We start from the raw sequence: 14,049 nt of genomic DNA on the forward strand, positions 1-14,049 counted from the left end.
CTCACGTACAAATCTTCACAAATGAATTTGCATTAGTTTCCGTGTAATACTGGATTCAAGCTTCTGTTTTATGTATGATGTAAAGAAGAGGCGGTTTTTTGCGTTTGGTGTTGGTTTCTCCGTAATTATATAAGTAGTCTTCTTGTCCGAGTACCCTTCGAGTCGAGTTGTCCTAGAGCTAAACTATACGATACGATAGGATGAACGGTAAAAACAACATCGTTATTTGGTGAATGAATGATGGAAGGTTCGTTGAATATAAAAAATACAAGTGCTAACTTTTAATTTAGTATGAATGCCAAAAACTTGAATATTTCTTTCACTACTTTATTCGGGGCCGGGACACTTCGCCGAATGCCCACAACGCCGACACGATTTTTGGATGGTCCATATCGCCGACTAGGGACACTTCGCCGACGGACACTACGCCAATCGTGCCCACTTCGCCGGCAAGTGTACAAGGGACACTAAGCCGAACGTGACCACAACGTCGACTCATACAGTATAGTACGGAGTGCAACACCAAGCAGCTTTGGACGCTAGGTTATTGTAGGTTTAGAATTTTTTTTTTAACTTTTTTTGAACTAAGTACAAACTCATACAAAAATTATTAATGAAACTGGACGGAGTGTGACACCAAGCAGCTTTGGATATTAGGTTATTTGTAGGTTTCGGCAATTTTTTTTAACTTTTAAAAAAATGCAAACTCGTACAAAAATAGTCGGCGTTGTGGTCACGTTCGGCTTAGTGTCCCTTGCACACGTGTCGGCGATGTGGGCACGGTCGGCGTAGTGTCCTTAGTCTGCTATATGGACCATCCAAAAATCGTGTCGGCGTTGTGGGCATTCGGCGAAGACCCTTATGTTGATGGAAGTTTTGGAGAGCTCTCAAAAAAGTTGTCAACAAACCTATATCAGATCGTCAAAGTAAACAATAAACAATTTTTAAGGAAAAACAAGAAATTTTTTTGAGTTATTTAAAAAAAAATATTGTACTTTATTATTCAGTACTTAATTACATACATAATCTGCTAACATACTTTTGTTTCTACAATCTCTAATAACACAGCTAGCACACTGAACCAGCTGTTTCTTTAATTTTTAGTAGAGGGATCGGATATTTACTAGTGTCTCTATCGTTGATATTATCCACTGCCGAAAAAAAGTGTAATAGAATAAGTTGTAGGTAGTTAAGCTACCAAATAACAGAGAATGGTCGATGTCGATGAAATGTTTTGCATCGAGGTGCTTGGGTACAATTTCACGCAACGGTTAGTAAAATTAAAATAATCAAAAGTGGCAATGTATTGAAATTTGTATGTGAAACATTTTTCCATAAAGTAGATATTTACAAAAATATACAGTGTACAACAAATACATTATGTAAAAAAATGGGTGAGAATAGAAACAAAAGAAGTGTTTGTTACAAATAAATCAACTGTTTATAATGTATGGTGCGGGGGCCCGTTTTAATTTTTTCACATCAGGAATCGCAATAGGTACATAAAAGGATGCAGAATTTGCGGCTTTATCAAAGTGTGTCCTTTTTGATTTTCTAAATAGATTTCCGAAAATCCGACATTAATTTTGGAAAATTCGAAAAATTAATTAGAACTGCAATTATTGACCGGACTACAAATTGGGCAATTGTCCCGGCATTGAATTGACTAGACTAGAGGCAGCGAAATGGGTAGGTGAGAATTATTCCGGTATCGAATTACGCTGGCGCGATTTATCCTCGCGATCAGAATTTTTCTGTCCATTTGTACGTTTAAATTTTTCTTGATGCTATTCTGGTTAATACAAAACTTGTATTAATTTGTACTTTTGTTTCAGGTAATTTAATATCTGTTCCTTAATGCCACACTATGTTTGGTTGGTAAGTACAAAAGATGTGATAAAAATTCGATTAAGTAGTAACGTAATTCAAATCGTATATTTTAATAAATCGATTAATTGGAGAGATTTTCTACTGTGACACTTGCATCACGTTATTCCACTTATGACGACCGATATCCATCCAATTTCCCATCTATTTCAGTGTCACGCCGTGTGTGTAGTCGACATTAGAAAGTAAAAATTGAGGAATTAGCAGTCTACTACTTATTTATGTTTGGATGACCACTCCTTTTATCATGTTTTATGGGTTAACGCACCAGATTGTCTAAAATTGTGACGCCTTTGAGTTTTGCGCCCACGTCTCTATTTTTCCTCCGGCAAAGATAGAAAAACGCTCTGTATTTGCTATGTAATTCGTGCCAGTGCGTGTGTAACTATACTAAACGAAACACCGGGAAGTTTGGTCGCATGTTGAAGATCACGTAGTCCATTAGATCTCATGTTTATTAATAACTAATTTTTAATTCCATAATACTAAACATTCAAGTATTTTATTGAAAATTTGATATTCACATCCGATTCCAAGTTTAGAAATTTTTCCCATTCGGGCGCGTATCCCACTATTGATGACACGCCCAGTAAAATAGACGCGTATAACACTTTCTTCCGTCATACAGAAGTTTTATATTGTGCCTTATATTTTTAACTTTGGCGTAAAATTTATTAATTAAGATAATGGCGGTTACAGTTTGTCGAGTCTGTTCTAATTCTGTATCTTTTGAAATTTTGTTTACGCAGCTTAAAAAATTTTGAAAGTAGTAAGTTTTGATTTAAGTATGCATAACATTCGCTTTTTTTTTAAAAGAAGAGGAACATTGCTAAATAGGGCTTGTACATTCCAACAAGTCTCTTTCAAGGAGATTATCGATTACTGTCGATTTACCTCGCGATTTACCATTTGTATATTTACCTGTATTTCCCGTTTTGCAAATAGTTGTTCTACTACTAAACCATGAGGTATATATTTACGTAATACTAATACAATATAATTTAGATGTGTAAACTTCCTACCACCCGACAGGAAAATAGCATGTTTCATTGGGCCATATGTTATATTATTATTTGACCACCCTTAAAGGAAGCACCATCTTTATTTTCCAATAGTCCGCGGCTTGGGTTAGGGTTTGACCATAATATAACTGCATAGATACCGAAATGAAGTTTGTAGACCAAGTCTTCGTAAGCATCAATATAGTTTGCCCATCGTTCATTCTCAGGTACAGGCGATTGCGATTAAGCATTTCTAGAAAGATCAAAGTATCGCAATCGTCAATCACCCCTGTGATGTATGCGTCACGTCGCGCTTGCAGAAGAAATTGAAAACGTGAACAGACGGAACAGATCCTCACCGCGTAGTGTGAGTACTTGAACAAAATAAGTTTCATTCAAAGAGTCACTTAATTCACATTTCACAACATACAGGGTGGTGACTTGCGTATCGCATCATAGGGATTTCAATGTAAAATTTCTAACATGCGATTATTGGCTCCTCAAATTATTTTAGAGCCAAAATGTATTAAGGTTTTTTTGTAGAAAAACATTTTTTACGTCAATCAACCGTATTAGTTTTCAATTTTTTGCATAATAAAGACTGAAAAATTGGAAAAATAAAACCCGCATCTTTTTCAATAATCTGCGATGCCATGGAATTTTCTAAAACAAAAAGATTTTATGATCGACTTGGTTACTGTATTGGAGTTAATGGTGACTTATTCGAACATTTATTGTAAATCGTTATATTAGGAAACCGTTTTAGTAATTTGGTCTTTCTTTATGTTGAATTCGCTGTTCTAAGTATAATACTTTTTGATAGAATTTGATTTGTTTTATAGCAGACATTCCATGGCATGACGGATATTGGCATAGTTTTTGTATTATAAAATTCCATGGCATCACAGATTATTGAAAAAGATGGGGGTTTTATTTTTACAATTTTCCGTCTTTATTATGCAATAAATTGAAAACTAATACGGTTGATTGACGTAAAAAATGTTTTCTACAAAAAAACCTTAATACATTTTTGCTCTAAAATAATTTGGGGAGCCAATAATCGCATGTTATGAAATCCCTATGATGCGTTACGCAAGTCACCACCCTGTACATACAGGGTGATTCCTATAGTACCTGCCACCGTTTGGGAGCGTATAGGGCGTGCCTAGGGGAGTATTTTGATATAGGACACTTGGGGTCGGAAATCTAAAATAAGGGCGCCAGAACCAAATTTATCTTCTGGAATTTCACGCCTGTATATAGGCAACCCAACCGACCGACGTTTCGCGCGGAGCGATGCAGAGCGAGTTAGCGCGAGGAAGCGACATGGGAGGGAAGGAGGGAAAACGACAGTCAAAAGCAATAACGTTTACAAGTGTTCAACGTGGCCACCGTTGTTCTCAATGCACTTCCTACATCTAGCCAACTATTATTATACTATTGCCATGTGTTTATTCACTTGATACGCGTCGTTGCAGACGGGATTTCGTGGGTTTAAACAAAATTCTGATCAAGTGTCAGCCACACATCGCCGCCTGAGATCGCTCCGTGTGCACCGCCGGCCGGTTGGGTTGCCTACCTACAGGCGCGAAATTCCAGAAGGTAAATTTGGCTCTGGCACCCTTATTTTAGATTTCCGACCCCAAGTGTCCTATATCAAAATACTCCCCTACGCACCACCTACACGCTCCCAAACGGTGGCAGGTACTATAGGAATCACCCTGTATATATATACAGAGCGATTCAAAAAATTCAGCGTCATAGTTGGCGGTGATAAGGTGTTTAAAGGTGAAAACTAAACTTACTTTGCCAACTATGACGCTGAATTTTTTGACTCGCTCGATATAACGCCCATATGTTAGGAATAACATTTATGATATCGCAGGGCTGAATATAAGTACTTTTAAGGAGAGCTTAATTTTCGCAGTGTGTTAGTTTGAAACAGCTGTACAGGATACCATAATGGATGTTTCACACTCTATACTTTTACCTAAATTTGCAAGAAGCATTTCAAGATTAAATTTTTTACATGAAATATTTTACATTCATTTCTCAACAGAGCATCCACGTGTAACTAGATCTTGCTGAAAGAACATGACTGTAATGGCACTGCATTCAAATGAATTTCTTTTTGGTCCTTTATCTCGTTCCGTAAAAATCCAATGTGACGCCCATAAGAAAGGAATAAGTAAGTAGTAACCTGTAGCTTCTACATCTATGGAAATACTGATAACAGATTCAGATTCTCCGAAAAAAAGTGCCTATAGAAAGTTCTAACGGGAACCGCCCTTTTACGGCCGTTAAAGTTAGGGAAAATTAAAACGAAATTTGATTTTTTCAATTTTTCGGCGATTTTTCAAAAATTTCAAATGCCTTTTTTTGGTCACAAAAATGGGCATCTTTGCCCCCATTTAATCTGCACTGTATCTCTCACCGTTACGGAGATCCCAATGGTGAGTCACCAATTTGAACTACCTTGTACATTTTAATCCAAATTATTGTATTAAAAATCCCATAAAAATAAAAAATATTAACATAAAATTAAAAAAATTATTCTTTGCTTCGCCATGTATATTTAACCTAATAAGTAATAACACAGTCGTTTTAGATTGTGAGGTTTATTTATTTACTTTGTCATCGACAGAAATTTAAATTTGACTGGACTGGACTATAAGAATCGTTATATCAAGGTAAAAAGTACCTAAAGTAAGTGGAAAGTGTAATTAAACAATGCGTAAAATGCCTTTTAATCTTGTATTATTCCGGATGAAAACTAGACTATTGCACCTCAATTTTTCAGTTCTCTGCATCTAAAGTTATAATATTACGTAAATAAATATACAAGGTGTCGCGCTATTCACTTCTAGGACTTGAGATAATTCGTTTGACTGTTTTTCCAACGAAATAGGTGCACATAATTTTGCCAATTTTGACATCTTTGCACCATATTGAGCATGATCACAAAAAATGCTTCAAATTTAGTTCTAGGGCATCGATCATCTAACATAATGTTTGTATGTTTCACATGATCCTCAAATTCATAGAGGGTGTAAAAAGCATATTCATGTTAGGAATATTTTAACGACACGTTTAAATTTGATATTTGGTAATTCCATGATATGAACAGGAATAAGATTAAACAAGGTTAGTGATTTACAATACGCTCCTTTTTGGGACAATAGTCAGCACGAAGTTTATGTTTAGTGCGAATATTATATGAGTATGCTTGTCGCACTGTTTATAGTAAGTGTGAATAAAGGAAATATATTTTTAGTGCTGCTTCTACGGTTTGGTGTGATGAACCACAATTAAAATAATTTTTAATGTTCAGTATTTGGACACAACTTATCAGAGCAATAATTGTTAACGGTAATAATACTGTTTTGACGTTCAACAGTGTCGTTTTGTGGTAAAATTTGAATATATTCGTTACCGTATGAAAATTATTTAGACGATTCTTTATATCATGTTACGTGTTTGTATATGTACTTACTTCAACATTTTCGATGACAACAAAGAATATCAGCATCACCCTGATTACTACCCCACCATTTTACTGTACGGGCGATTTTAAATACCTAAAATTATTAATGAGGACACCAAAGTATTTGTACGCGATTTAATTTTTAGTCCGACATCCGTCTGCTATTGCATATTAGTTCAACGATAATTGGATGACGGGCGAGGGTGCAAGCGGCATCCAATCAATGCAAGTTTTGTTGGCATTTGTTTTCATTCCGACATTATATTATTATCCAGACAGTTATTGTTCCGTAAAATAATTGATTTTATTTTTATTAAGCCATTATATTTGACGGTTTTTCATCGAACATATTCGCAATGGGTAAATTTGTGAAATGAAATTACTTCATCGTTTTTCGATAAAACAAAAAAAAACCAGACGCAATCTGTAATTGCGATCTAACTCACGAAGTATACCTACTCACCGGTAAATAATAGAAAATGTCACTAGATCTTTTAAAATCGGAAGGAGATTTTCTGATCAACAGACGTTTCGGCAGATTGGTAAGTTAAAAAAAATCGTAATTGAAAGGTGTGTTATAGTGAACCAAGGTTGCTTTCTAGTTGTTGATCGAAGTGTTGTTGAGACGACCGACGCTGCAACTCCGAAAGCAATTTATATTGTGGTGGATACAAAATGTAAGGTATTTTTGACTGTAGGGTCATTACGCTGTCTCTCTCGCTAAAGCTAGTAATTATAAGTGCTGCCCGGTCGGATTCCCCTTCGAATAGAATAGATATTGGGGAACCTCAACCAACAACTGCTTGGAATAAAAAAACACTATATAAACTATTTTATTTGGGTAAAATCACATATAGGGTTACGCAATAATGAGCCAGTGGATAATTTCGCACGTTTCGCAACTAAATCCGACGTTTACAAATATCTGTGTGTGATTTTAATTCAAATACACATTTACTGTTATTGGGGGGATGCAGATTGGCTACAGGAATTCTGTACCAACTGTCCTCGATTTTAGTTTTTTGTGAGAGAAACTCGGGCACTCGCGATTTTTAAGAGTTTTATTGTGTAGAAGGCCTCCAGGAATGGCGAAAATCCTGGCGCCGTAGATATTGTAGGATAAGGAAATCAAAAATAAAGGCTAAATAAATAAAGATTTGTGAATTTTAATATTGTGTTTTCATGTACATATTCTAGGTTCCTGCTGTAGGTTCTTCAAATCGTGGCGCTTTCTCAGCAGTCATATTAACGTGAAGGTGGTTACTACTCCTGCATAAAGTCCAGTACCTACTTTGTATTGGGTAGCTAGGGAAGTAGCTACAGAGTTGGGCTATTTCCAAAAAACTCTCTGTATGCTAGTTTTCGTCCTTCAGGCTTCATCATTTAGCGAAAATTTATGTCGTTGCGCGGTTATCGAATTTGGGTCATGCAATGTATGAAGAGTAGTCGTATTTGGCAGGATTTTTTAATTTTTGTTGTTGGGTTACGTGGACAAGTGATCCTTAAATACGGTCCTCATTTTGTAACAGCGTTGGTACTTCTCGTCCATTATACATGTACAAAATCTTAAAAAAATTGGTAGGTACTCACTGGAAAGTATCGTCACAAGGATCGTATTTTACATTTCAAAAGTTCGATTGCAATCCTCTGTGTTAATACTTTTGACCTGACCGAAACCATATCGAAAGCCAGAATAAGTACCTACGTCTGTTGAGTTCACCGAACCTAAATAGAAATGCAAACTTTTGAGTATGTTAATCGTTTGTTTATCGTTTGTTTACTTTGTTTCGCTATTTTCAACGTTTGTTTACGATTTGGTATACGATTTTTCAATATTCCGATTGGGTCGGGCCAAATCCACGATAGAAAAATGGTAACATGTTAGTATTAAACGTTTGTTTACCATTTGGTGTGCTATTTTTTAATATTCTGTTACAATCGGGTCAATTCCAACATGTTAAGGTATAGATAGCCAGCGCTTGTCCTGGGACACCCTGTGTATGAATTTTAAGTACTTATGTGCTATTTGCGTTATCTATAGGTACATAACAAAGTATTTTGAAATAACTTATGGAAATAAGGGATTTATAAGATCGGTAGTGCGGATTAGCGAGATAAGCACAAAAAAGTGGGATCATCATCGATTCTATTTATGTCACAATCTTAACAAAATGGTCATTTACATATTTATACCATACCAATTACCTACACGAGTACAATCAGAAAGGGCAATACTTTAAGTACGAGGTCTGAAGCAGGTGCTCATCGTAGGTACATATATGACCTTGGACCTTGTCCCACGGGTTCAATCTATTGGAAATCTATAGAGGTCAACGCAACATCGGATTGGGATTCAGAAGAAGTAAAATTGGTCTTTTAGGGGTACCATAGAATTTTATTAGATTTCAATTTTATATAACGCGCGAGCTGCAAAAGGCAAGGCGCTACACAAAAAAAATACCATGTGCTTTTTAAATAAAAAAAAACACACGCCGCTGACCGGCCAGCTAGCTCTGTTGACAAAAGGGTAAACAGCGGAGAGAGCAAGACAAATATACAGGGACGTGGGTAAGAGAATTCAATACAATTGGTAATGGCTCCGTAGCTATCCTCGATTTCAACTCAATCTTCTCTACTTACGGTTAGTGGTTCTGGTAGAATCTTTTGGGCGCCACCTAATTCGTCCAATATCGCTTATCACTACCCGAACTAGGAAAGGTAGCTTAGCTTGAAAAATATGTAACTATAATCCCACAAAAATAATTATTTATTGGGGCGCTCTGCACCTTCATAAAAGCACAACCAAAACTTCGGTTCCCCAATGGGAATCCCAAAAACTTAGGTCCAACTATGAGGCTTTAAAAAATAAATACTCCAAATTAATTCAAACATAAAACATTTACAAAAAAAAAAAATTTCCCCCATGAAATACGGAATAAAACCCACCAGAATCTCTGGGGTCAGAACACAAATATTGTTACCGTGGCACAAGTGATGAATTAGATAAAGTGATTTCAATCCCTTAATCGGTAGCTTGGGGGCAATGAAGTGGTTCAAGTCGTTACGAGCTCGTACGTTACATACTGGTTATTACTTCGTACATGGGAGTAATACTTAAGTGATTATCAATTATCGTATCTCAATATTCCAAGCTGACTAATTAACAGTATTACTATTGGCTTTAGTGCATATGCCAATTACCACAATGTGGGTCCAATTCAATACAAACAGATAAATTTATAACATTTACATCACCACAGGATCAAATATTTACGTCTGAATGGCTCCTCTGGGTCCTGGTGTAAGTCTTCTACGTAGTGCAATAAAAAGGTGTCGGTTATTAGAAGAGTTCGGCTTAGCCCGCAAGATCGTAACGTTGCAATGCTAGACTTTACGGCACTGCTCTGCAATATTCTGTCGCCTAATAACACCATTCGGTACGTAGTACAAGGATTTTATCTAATACAAGGACTCCTATCCAATACAAGGACTCTAAAAATATAACCTAATTACGACTGGTTCTCACTTAAATATAGACGAACGAACCTCTAAGTAGAGAGTAAACAAAAAAAACTTCGTCAAACAGCAAGTAATGTAAAAGGCGTTATATCGTGGATCGGATCGGTATCGATGAGTGTTTCGGCTTCAAGATTAAAATTCCATTTCGGAAAGTTGCTGTCGATTTAGATTCATTAACGACACAACATTTAAGTTCGTTGGCAAGTAAAAATGCTTTCGCAAATGGTTAATTCACCAACAGAACATGAAGATAGTAAAACACACACGTTCCTCTTGCAAGTTCTAGCGAGAAGACCCCACTTTCTTTCCGAATTTCCGGCTAGTGCAACGAAGAAATTTATCTCCAACCAATTAAATCACAGAACGGCCTTTACAATACCATATAAGGAAATCTCCAAAACGATTATCGAAAACGGAAATGAATTATCACCAATACGAACATAGATAGATATGAAAATAACACCAACGCAAATGCATAAAGTTACTAGATGGGTTGCATTCAGCGCGGCGCAAAAAGTTATACACAGAGTGAATAAAAGTGAAATATAGACAACATGTTGGTATTGTTTTAAAACTGTTACAATTAAGGGTACGGTCGGAAATTTACTTCAAAAAGTATCAGTAATTAAAGTAATGCAATCGCAGTAAAGCGGTTATTTATTAAATTTTACTCAAAATACTGAAGATGCTGTAATAATTTTCGACCGCTTGTTTTGCAATTATATGCTTTTGACAACTGATACCTACTTAACCTCAATTATTCTCTATTGTGTATATTGCCTTATTGCCACAATGGATTCTGAAAGTATAGTTCCTTTAATTGTTAATAATATTTTGAGTATTTTGGACGATTCAAGTTCTGATGATGATGAATTTCTAGTATTAACACATTTGATGAATGTGAGTGATTCCACTCGTTTAACGAGAATTGAACATTATGTGGAAAATGTGGTTCATTTATATTCAGATGATCAATTCCAATCACATTTTAGGTAGGTATGGAGTTATATAGTTAGTTCAAACTGTGTGTTACAAGGGTTCTGGGGTTTCAAATCCCAAGTAAGCCTCTGGTACAGCACGGCTGTCTGTGTTTGTATAGTGGGTCGTTGTTAGCCTACTATACAATAAGAATAAGGTCAATTAAAGTATTAAGTCACTAATTGTAATATTTGTAGAATGCAACGAAAAACATTTGACTTTATTTTGTCTTTAATTGGACCAAAAATTAGTGAAAACGTGGTAAAACCTGGACGACCAAGTGTATCCCCAGAAACACAATTGCTGCTTACGTTGTGGATTCTTGGAACACCTGATTCCTATAGGTGGGTCTACAGTTTCTACTTTTATCTACCTATTTTCAATGACCTTTTAATAGATCTGTATCGGATCGTTTTAATGTCGGAAAAGCAACTGCCGTTATCTCCGTAAGAAGAGTAGTAAAAGCGTTGTATGATCATGTACATACATTTATAAAATGGCCAATAGCAGATGAAATGGAAACAAGTATAAGAGTATTTCGAGCTGTAAAAGGCTTTCCAAATGTTATAGGTGCAATTGATGGCACCCATATTAGCATAACTGCTCCTAAGAATAATGCAGAAGCTTATGTGAATCGAAAAGGGTATCATTCAATGCAATTACAGGTAGGTAGTTATTTTCTGCAGGTACATGCTTGTGTAGTTAGCTGTTAGCTTACTACTTTTATTGTAGGCCGTCTGTAACGAAAATGGAATGTTTATTCATTGTTTCACTGGATATCCGGGAGCTGTCCATGATCTGCGAGTATTCCAAAACTCGGATTTACCAGAATTTTTTAGAAATGACACACAATTTCCAGATGATGTACACATTTTGGGAGACGCAGCATATAAGTTGCATAAGCATCTTATGGTACCATTTAAAGACAATGGTCATTTAACAGACATACAAAAAAATTTTAACATGTGTCACTCATCTACAAGAATGGCAATCGAAAGGGCATTTGGACTTCTCAAAGGCAGAATGCGGAGATTGTTAGATACTCTACCAATGACACGAGAAGATCTTATACCAAAGTACATCATAACGTGTTGCATTCTTCACAATATCTGCCTTTTAAAACAAGACCAATTTCAACCATTAGCTGTAGCTATTTCAAATAATGCAAGTGCTGTGGAAATACTGGCAACACGAGAACCGGATGGTGGAGGAAGAGATGTAGCCATAAGAAAACGGGATGTAATCGCTGCTGAATTACCTATGCAAATTGGTGCATGATTTTTACAAATAACGAGGATACGAATGAAAATAAATTTATTATACATTAATAAAAATAATTAGGTATTAGTATCATTACTTTTTCGAAATGTTATCAACAAGTGTGCGTAATAAACTTAATGCTTCTGTACTTTTCTCCATTCTTTCTTTATGATGCTTTTCTTTATCTTCTCGCAACTTGTTTAAAATGTCCACCAATTTTCTATTCTCTACAAAGCGAAATAAAAAATAAAACATTTAAATTTATGAGTTCATACTTTTTGGTGATTGTTTTTTCTTCCCCTCCGTTTTTGGTGAATTTTTGTTCGCTATTGCACATGTTGCTGAGGTAGAAGGTGTAATTGATGTACTGGTAGAGCTACTACTGGCAGCACTATTTACGCTCGCACTACTACTACTGGCTAAAGAAACTGGTACTAACCATGGTTGAGAAGAAAATATTTCATCCATTGCCTAATTATAATACCATAAATATTTATGTGTATCCATACAAAATACTTACTTCCAAATACGGCCAATCTTTTCTATCATTTCCCGATACTTTATTATGGTCCTTGACCTTTTTATATTGCCTTTTCAAAGTTGCAAGTTTTGTCTTACACTGACTGGCAGTGTACGTATAACCATGTTTAGCCATTAATTCGGCAATACTATTCCAAAAAGCTTTTTGTTTCACCTTCCCCTTCACTAATACATCCTGTTTTTCTCCATACAGGTTTAACAACAAAGTTACTCCTTCAAAGGACCAACGGCATAAATCTAAGTACAAATCTTGTTATAAATATTTCACTTATCAGTGTACTTACCATCAGTATCGTATCCGCTTTGTGGCGAAGTTGGTTCTGTGTAACCTTCAGTGGGATTATCATGCACAGCAGCCTCGACATCAGCAGCTGAATCCGTGTGATCTTCCGTGGCATTATTGTGCATTCCATTAATTACAGCATGTTGCAATAAAGTAGATGCAAATGCCATGTCTACAAGTTAGAGAAATATTAGTAAGTCAAAGTAACATAATTATTGTATATATAATTGATATGAATACATAACAATTGTAGGTAATTATGCATCTTTTTTGGTTTACATACTAACATACCTTGTGTTGCCCTTGCATGATCTTCAACACTCAGCATTAGTTTATATTGTTTTTTGTGTTCGACGTCTACTAAAACTAATTCTCGCGTCTCCATGTTCATATTTCAGAAAAATTCACACTATTTTACTTTCACAAAAATATAACCTCAAAACGTGTTTACATTTACTTCGTTTACACCAGGTATTTTTCAGAAGTAAAGTGAGTAAACTGCAGTAAATCTCGCGCATGCGTGCATTCAAGTAGGATGTTATTTTCAGTAATATAGCAGTAAATTTATAACCGCAGATTTGTGTATTTTTAGTAAATGTAGCACTTGAAGTAAATTTCCGACCGTACCCTTATTATATCGAATCTATTCAATTTACTTTTAAAAGAAGGAACACCTAAATTATTTCGATAATGTAAATTAGAATGTGAATAATTTTAATTAGACGGTGTTTATTTTTCCTGTTTATTTTAATAGTACATAGTTAACTGGGAGAAATTAGTTTTGGACCAGTTGATATTTAAATTTTTGAAGTTTCCCTATTTAGGTACCAGATTGTGTCAATAATTTATAAAAAGATATAAACATTTAGATAAGGCCTTGCCAAAATCCGAGGGCGCGCGAGCCAAAATCACTTATAAAGAAAAGCAACCAGAGGGATTTAATTTGAGGAATGCAACCGATGCCATAGATTAAGATTTCTTTATGATTATTTAAAAGCACTGGTGTAAAGGAAGGGTTCAGTCGGCCTTTCAAACGAGCATAATTTACTCTTTTGGGAACCGATTGAGCTAGCTCTACCAATATAAAAATCAATAGA

At 35.6% G+C, this 14,049-nt stretch overlaps 2 protein-coding genes across 3 annotated transcripts; one reads left to right on the plus strand and one right to left on the minus strand.

Moving 5' to 3' along the window:
* The first annotated feature begins 10,466 nt into the window (after nt 1-10,466).
* Nucleotides 10,467-12,277, plus strand: LOC116164220 (putative nuclease HARBI1). Of its 2 annotated transcripts, none has more exons than XM_031478363.1 (4): nt 10,467-10,883; nt 11,067-11,213; nt 11,267-11,555; nt 11,602-12,277. In XM_031478363.1, exons 1-4 carry the CDS (start codon nt 10,615-10,617, stop codon nt 12,145-12,147), a joined length of 1,251 nt encoding a protein of 416 aa, XP_031334223.1. In that variant the 5' UTR covers nt 10,467-10,614; the 3' UTR covers nt 12,148-12,277. The 2 variants fall into 2 exon arrangements, with proteins under 2 accessions (XP_031334223.1, XP_031334224.1); XM_031478364.1 differs by having other exon boundaries at nt 10,468-10,883; nt 11,267-11,534.
* On the minus strand, nt 12,166-13,008 carry LOC116164222. The gene is made up of 4 exons (XM_031478365.1): nt 12,954-13,008; nt 12,650-12,906; nt 12,405-12,600; nt 12,166-12,356 (listed from the first exon to the last, which is right to left on the minus strand). Exons 2-4 carry the CDS (start codon nt 12,782-12,784, stop codon nt 12,223-12,225), a joined length of 465 nt encoding a protein of 154 aa, XP_031334225.1. The 5' UTR covers nt 12,785-12,906; nt 12,954-13,008; the 3' UTR covers nt 12,166-12,222.
* Nucleotides 13,009-14,049: the final 1,041 nt, after the last annotated feature.

The sequence above is a fragment of the Photinus pyralis genome, unplaced genomic scaffold (genome assembly GCF_008802855.1).
Source record: "Photinus pyralis isolate 1611_PpyrPB1 unplaced genomic scaffold, Ppyr1.3 Ppyr1.4_LG2, whole genome shotgun sequence".
In the NCBI taxonomy this organism is placed as follows: domain Eukaryota; kingdom Metazoa; phylum Arthropoda; class Insecta; order Coleoptera; family Lampyridae; genus Photinus; species Photinus pyralis.

Coding starts and splice junctions, on each gene's coding strand:
- LOC116164220 (XM_031478363.1), top strand. CDS start 10,615: ATGCTTTTGACAACTGATACCTACTTAACCTCAATTATTCTCTATTGT. Junction 11,214..11,266: donor GGAACACCTGATTCCTATAG/GTGGGTCTACAG, acceptor ACCTTTTAATAG/ATCTGTATCGGATCGTTTTA. Junction 11,556..11,601: donor TAGGTAGTTATTTTCTGCAG/GTACATGCTTGT, acceptor CTTTTATTGTAG/GCCGTCTGTAACGAAAATGG.
- LOC116164222 (XM_031478365.1), bottom strand. CDS start 12,784: ATGGCTAAACATGGTTATACGTACACTGCCAGTCAGTGTAAGACAAAA. Junction 12,601..12,649: donor AAGATTGGCCGTATTTGGAA/GTAAGTATTTTG, acceptor TATTATAATTAG/GCAATGGATGAAATATTTTC. Junction 12,357..12,404: donor GAAAAAACAATCACCAAAAA/GTATGAACTCAT, acceptor TTCGCTTTGTAG/AGAATAGAAAATTGGTGGAC.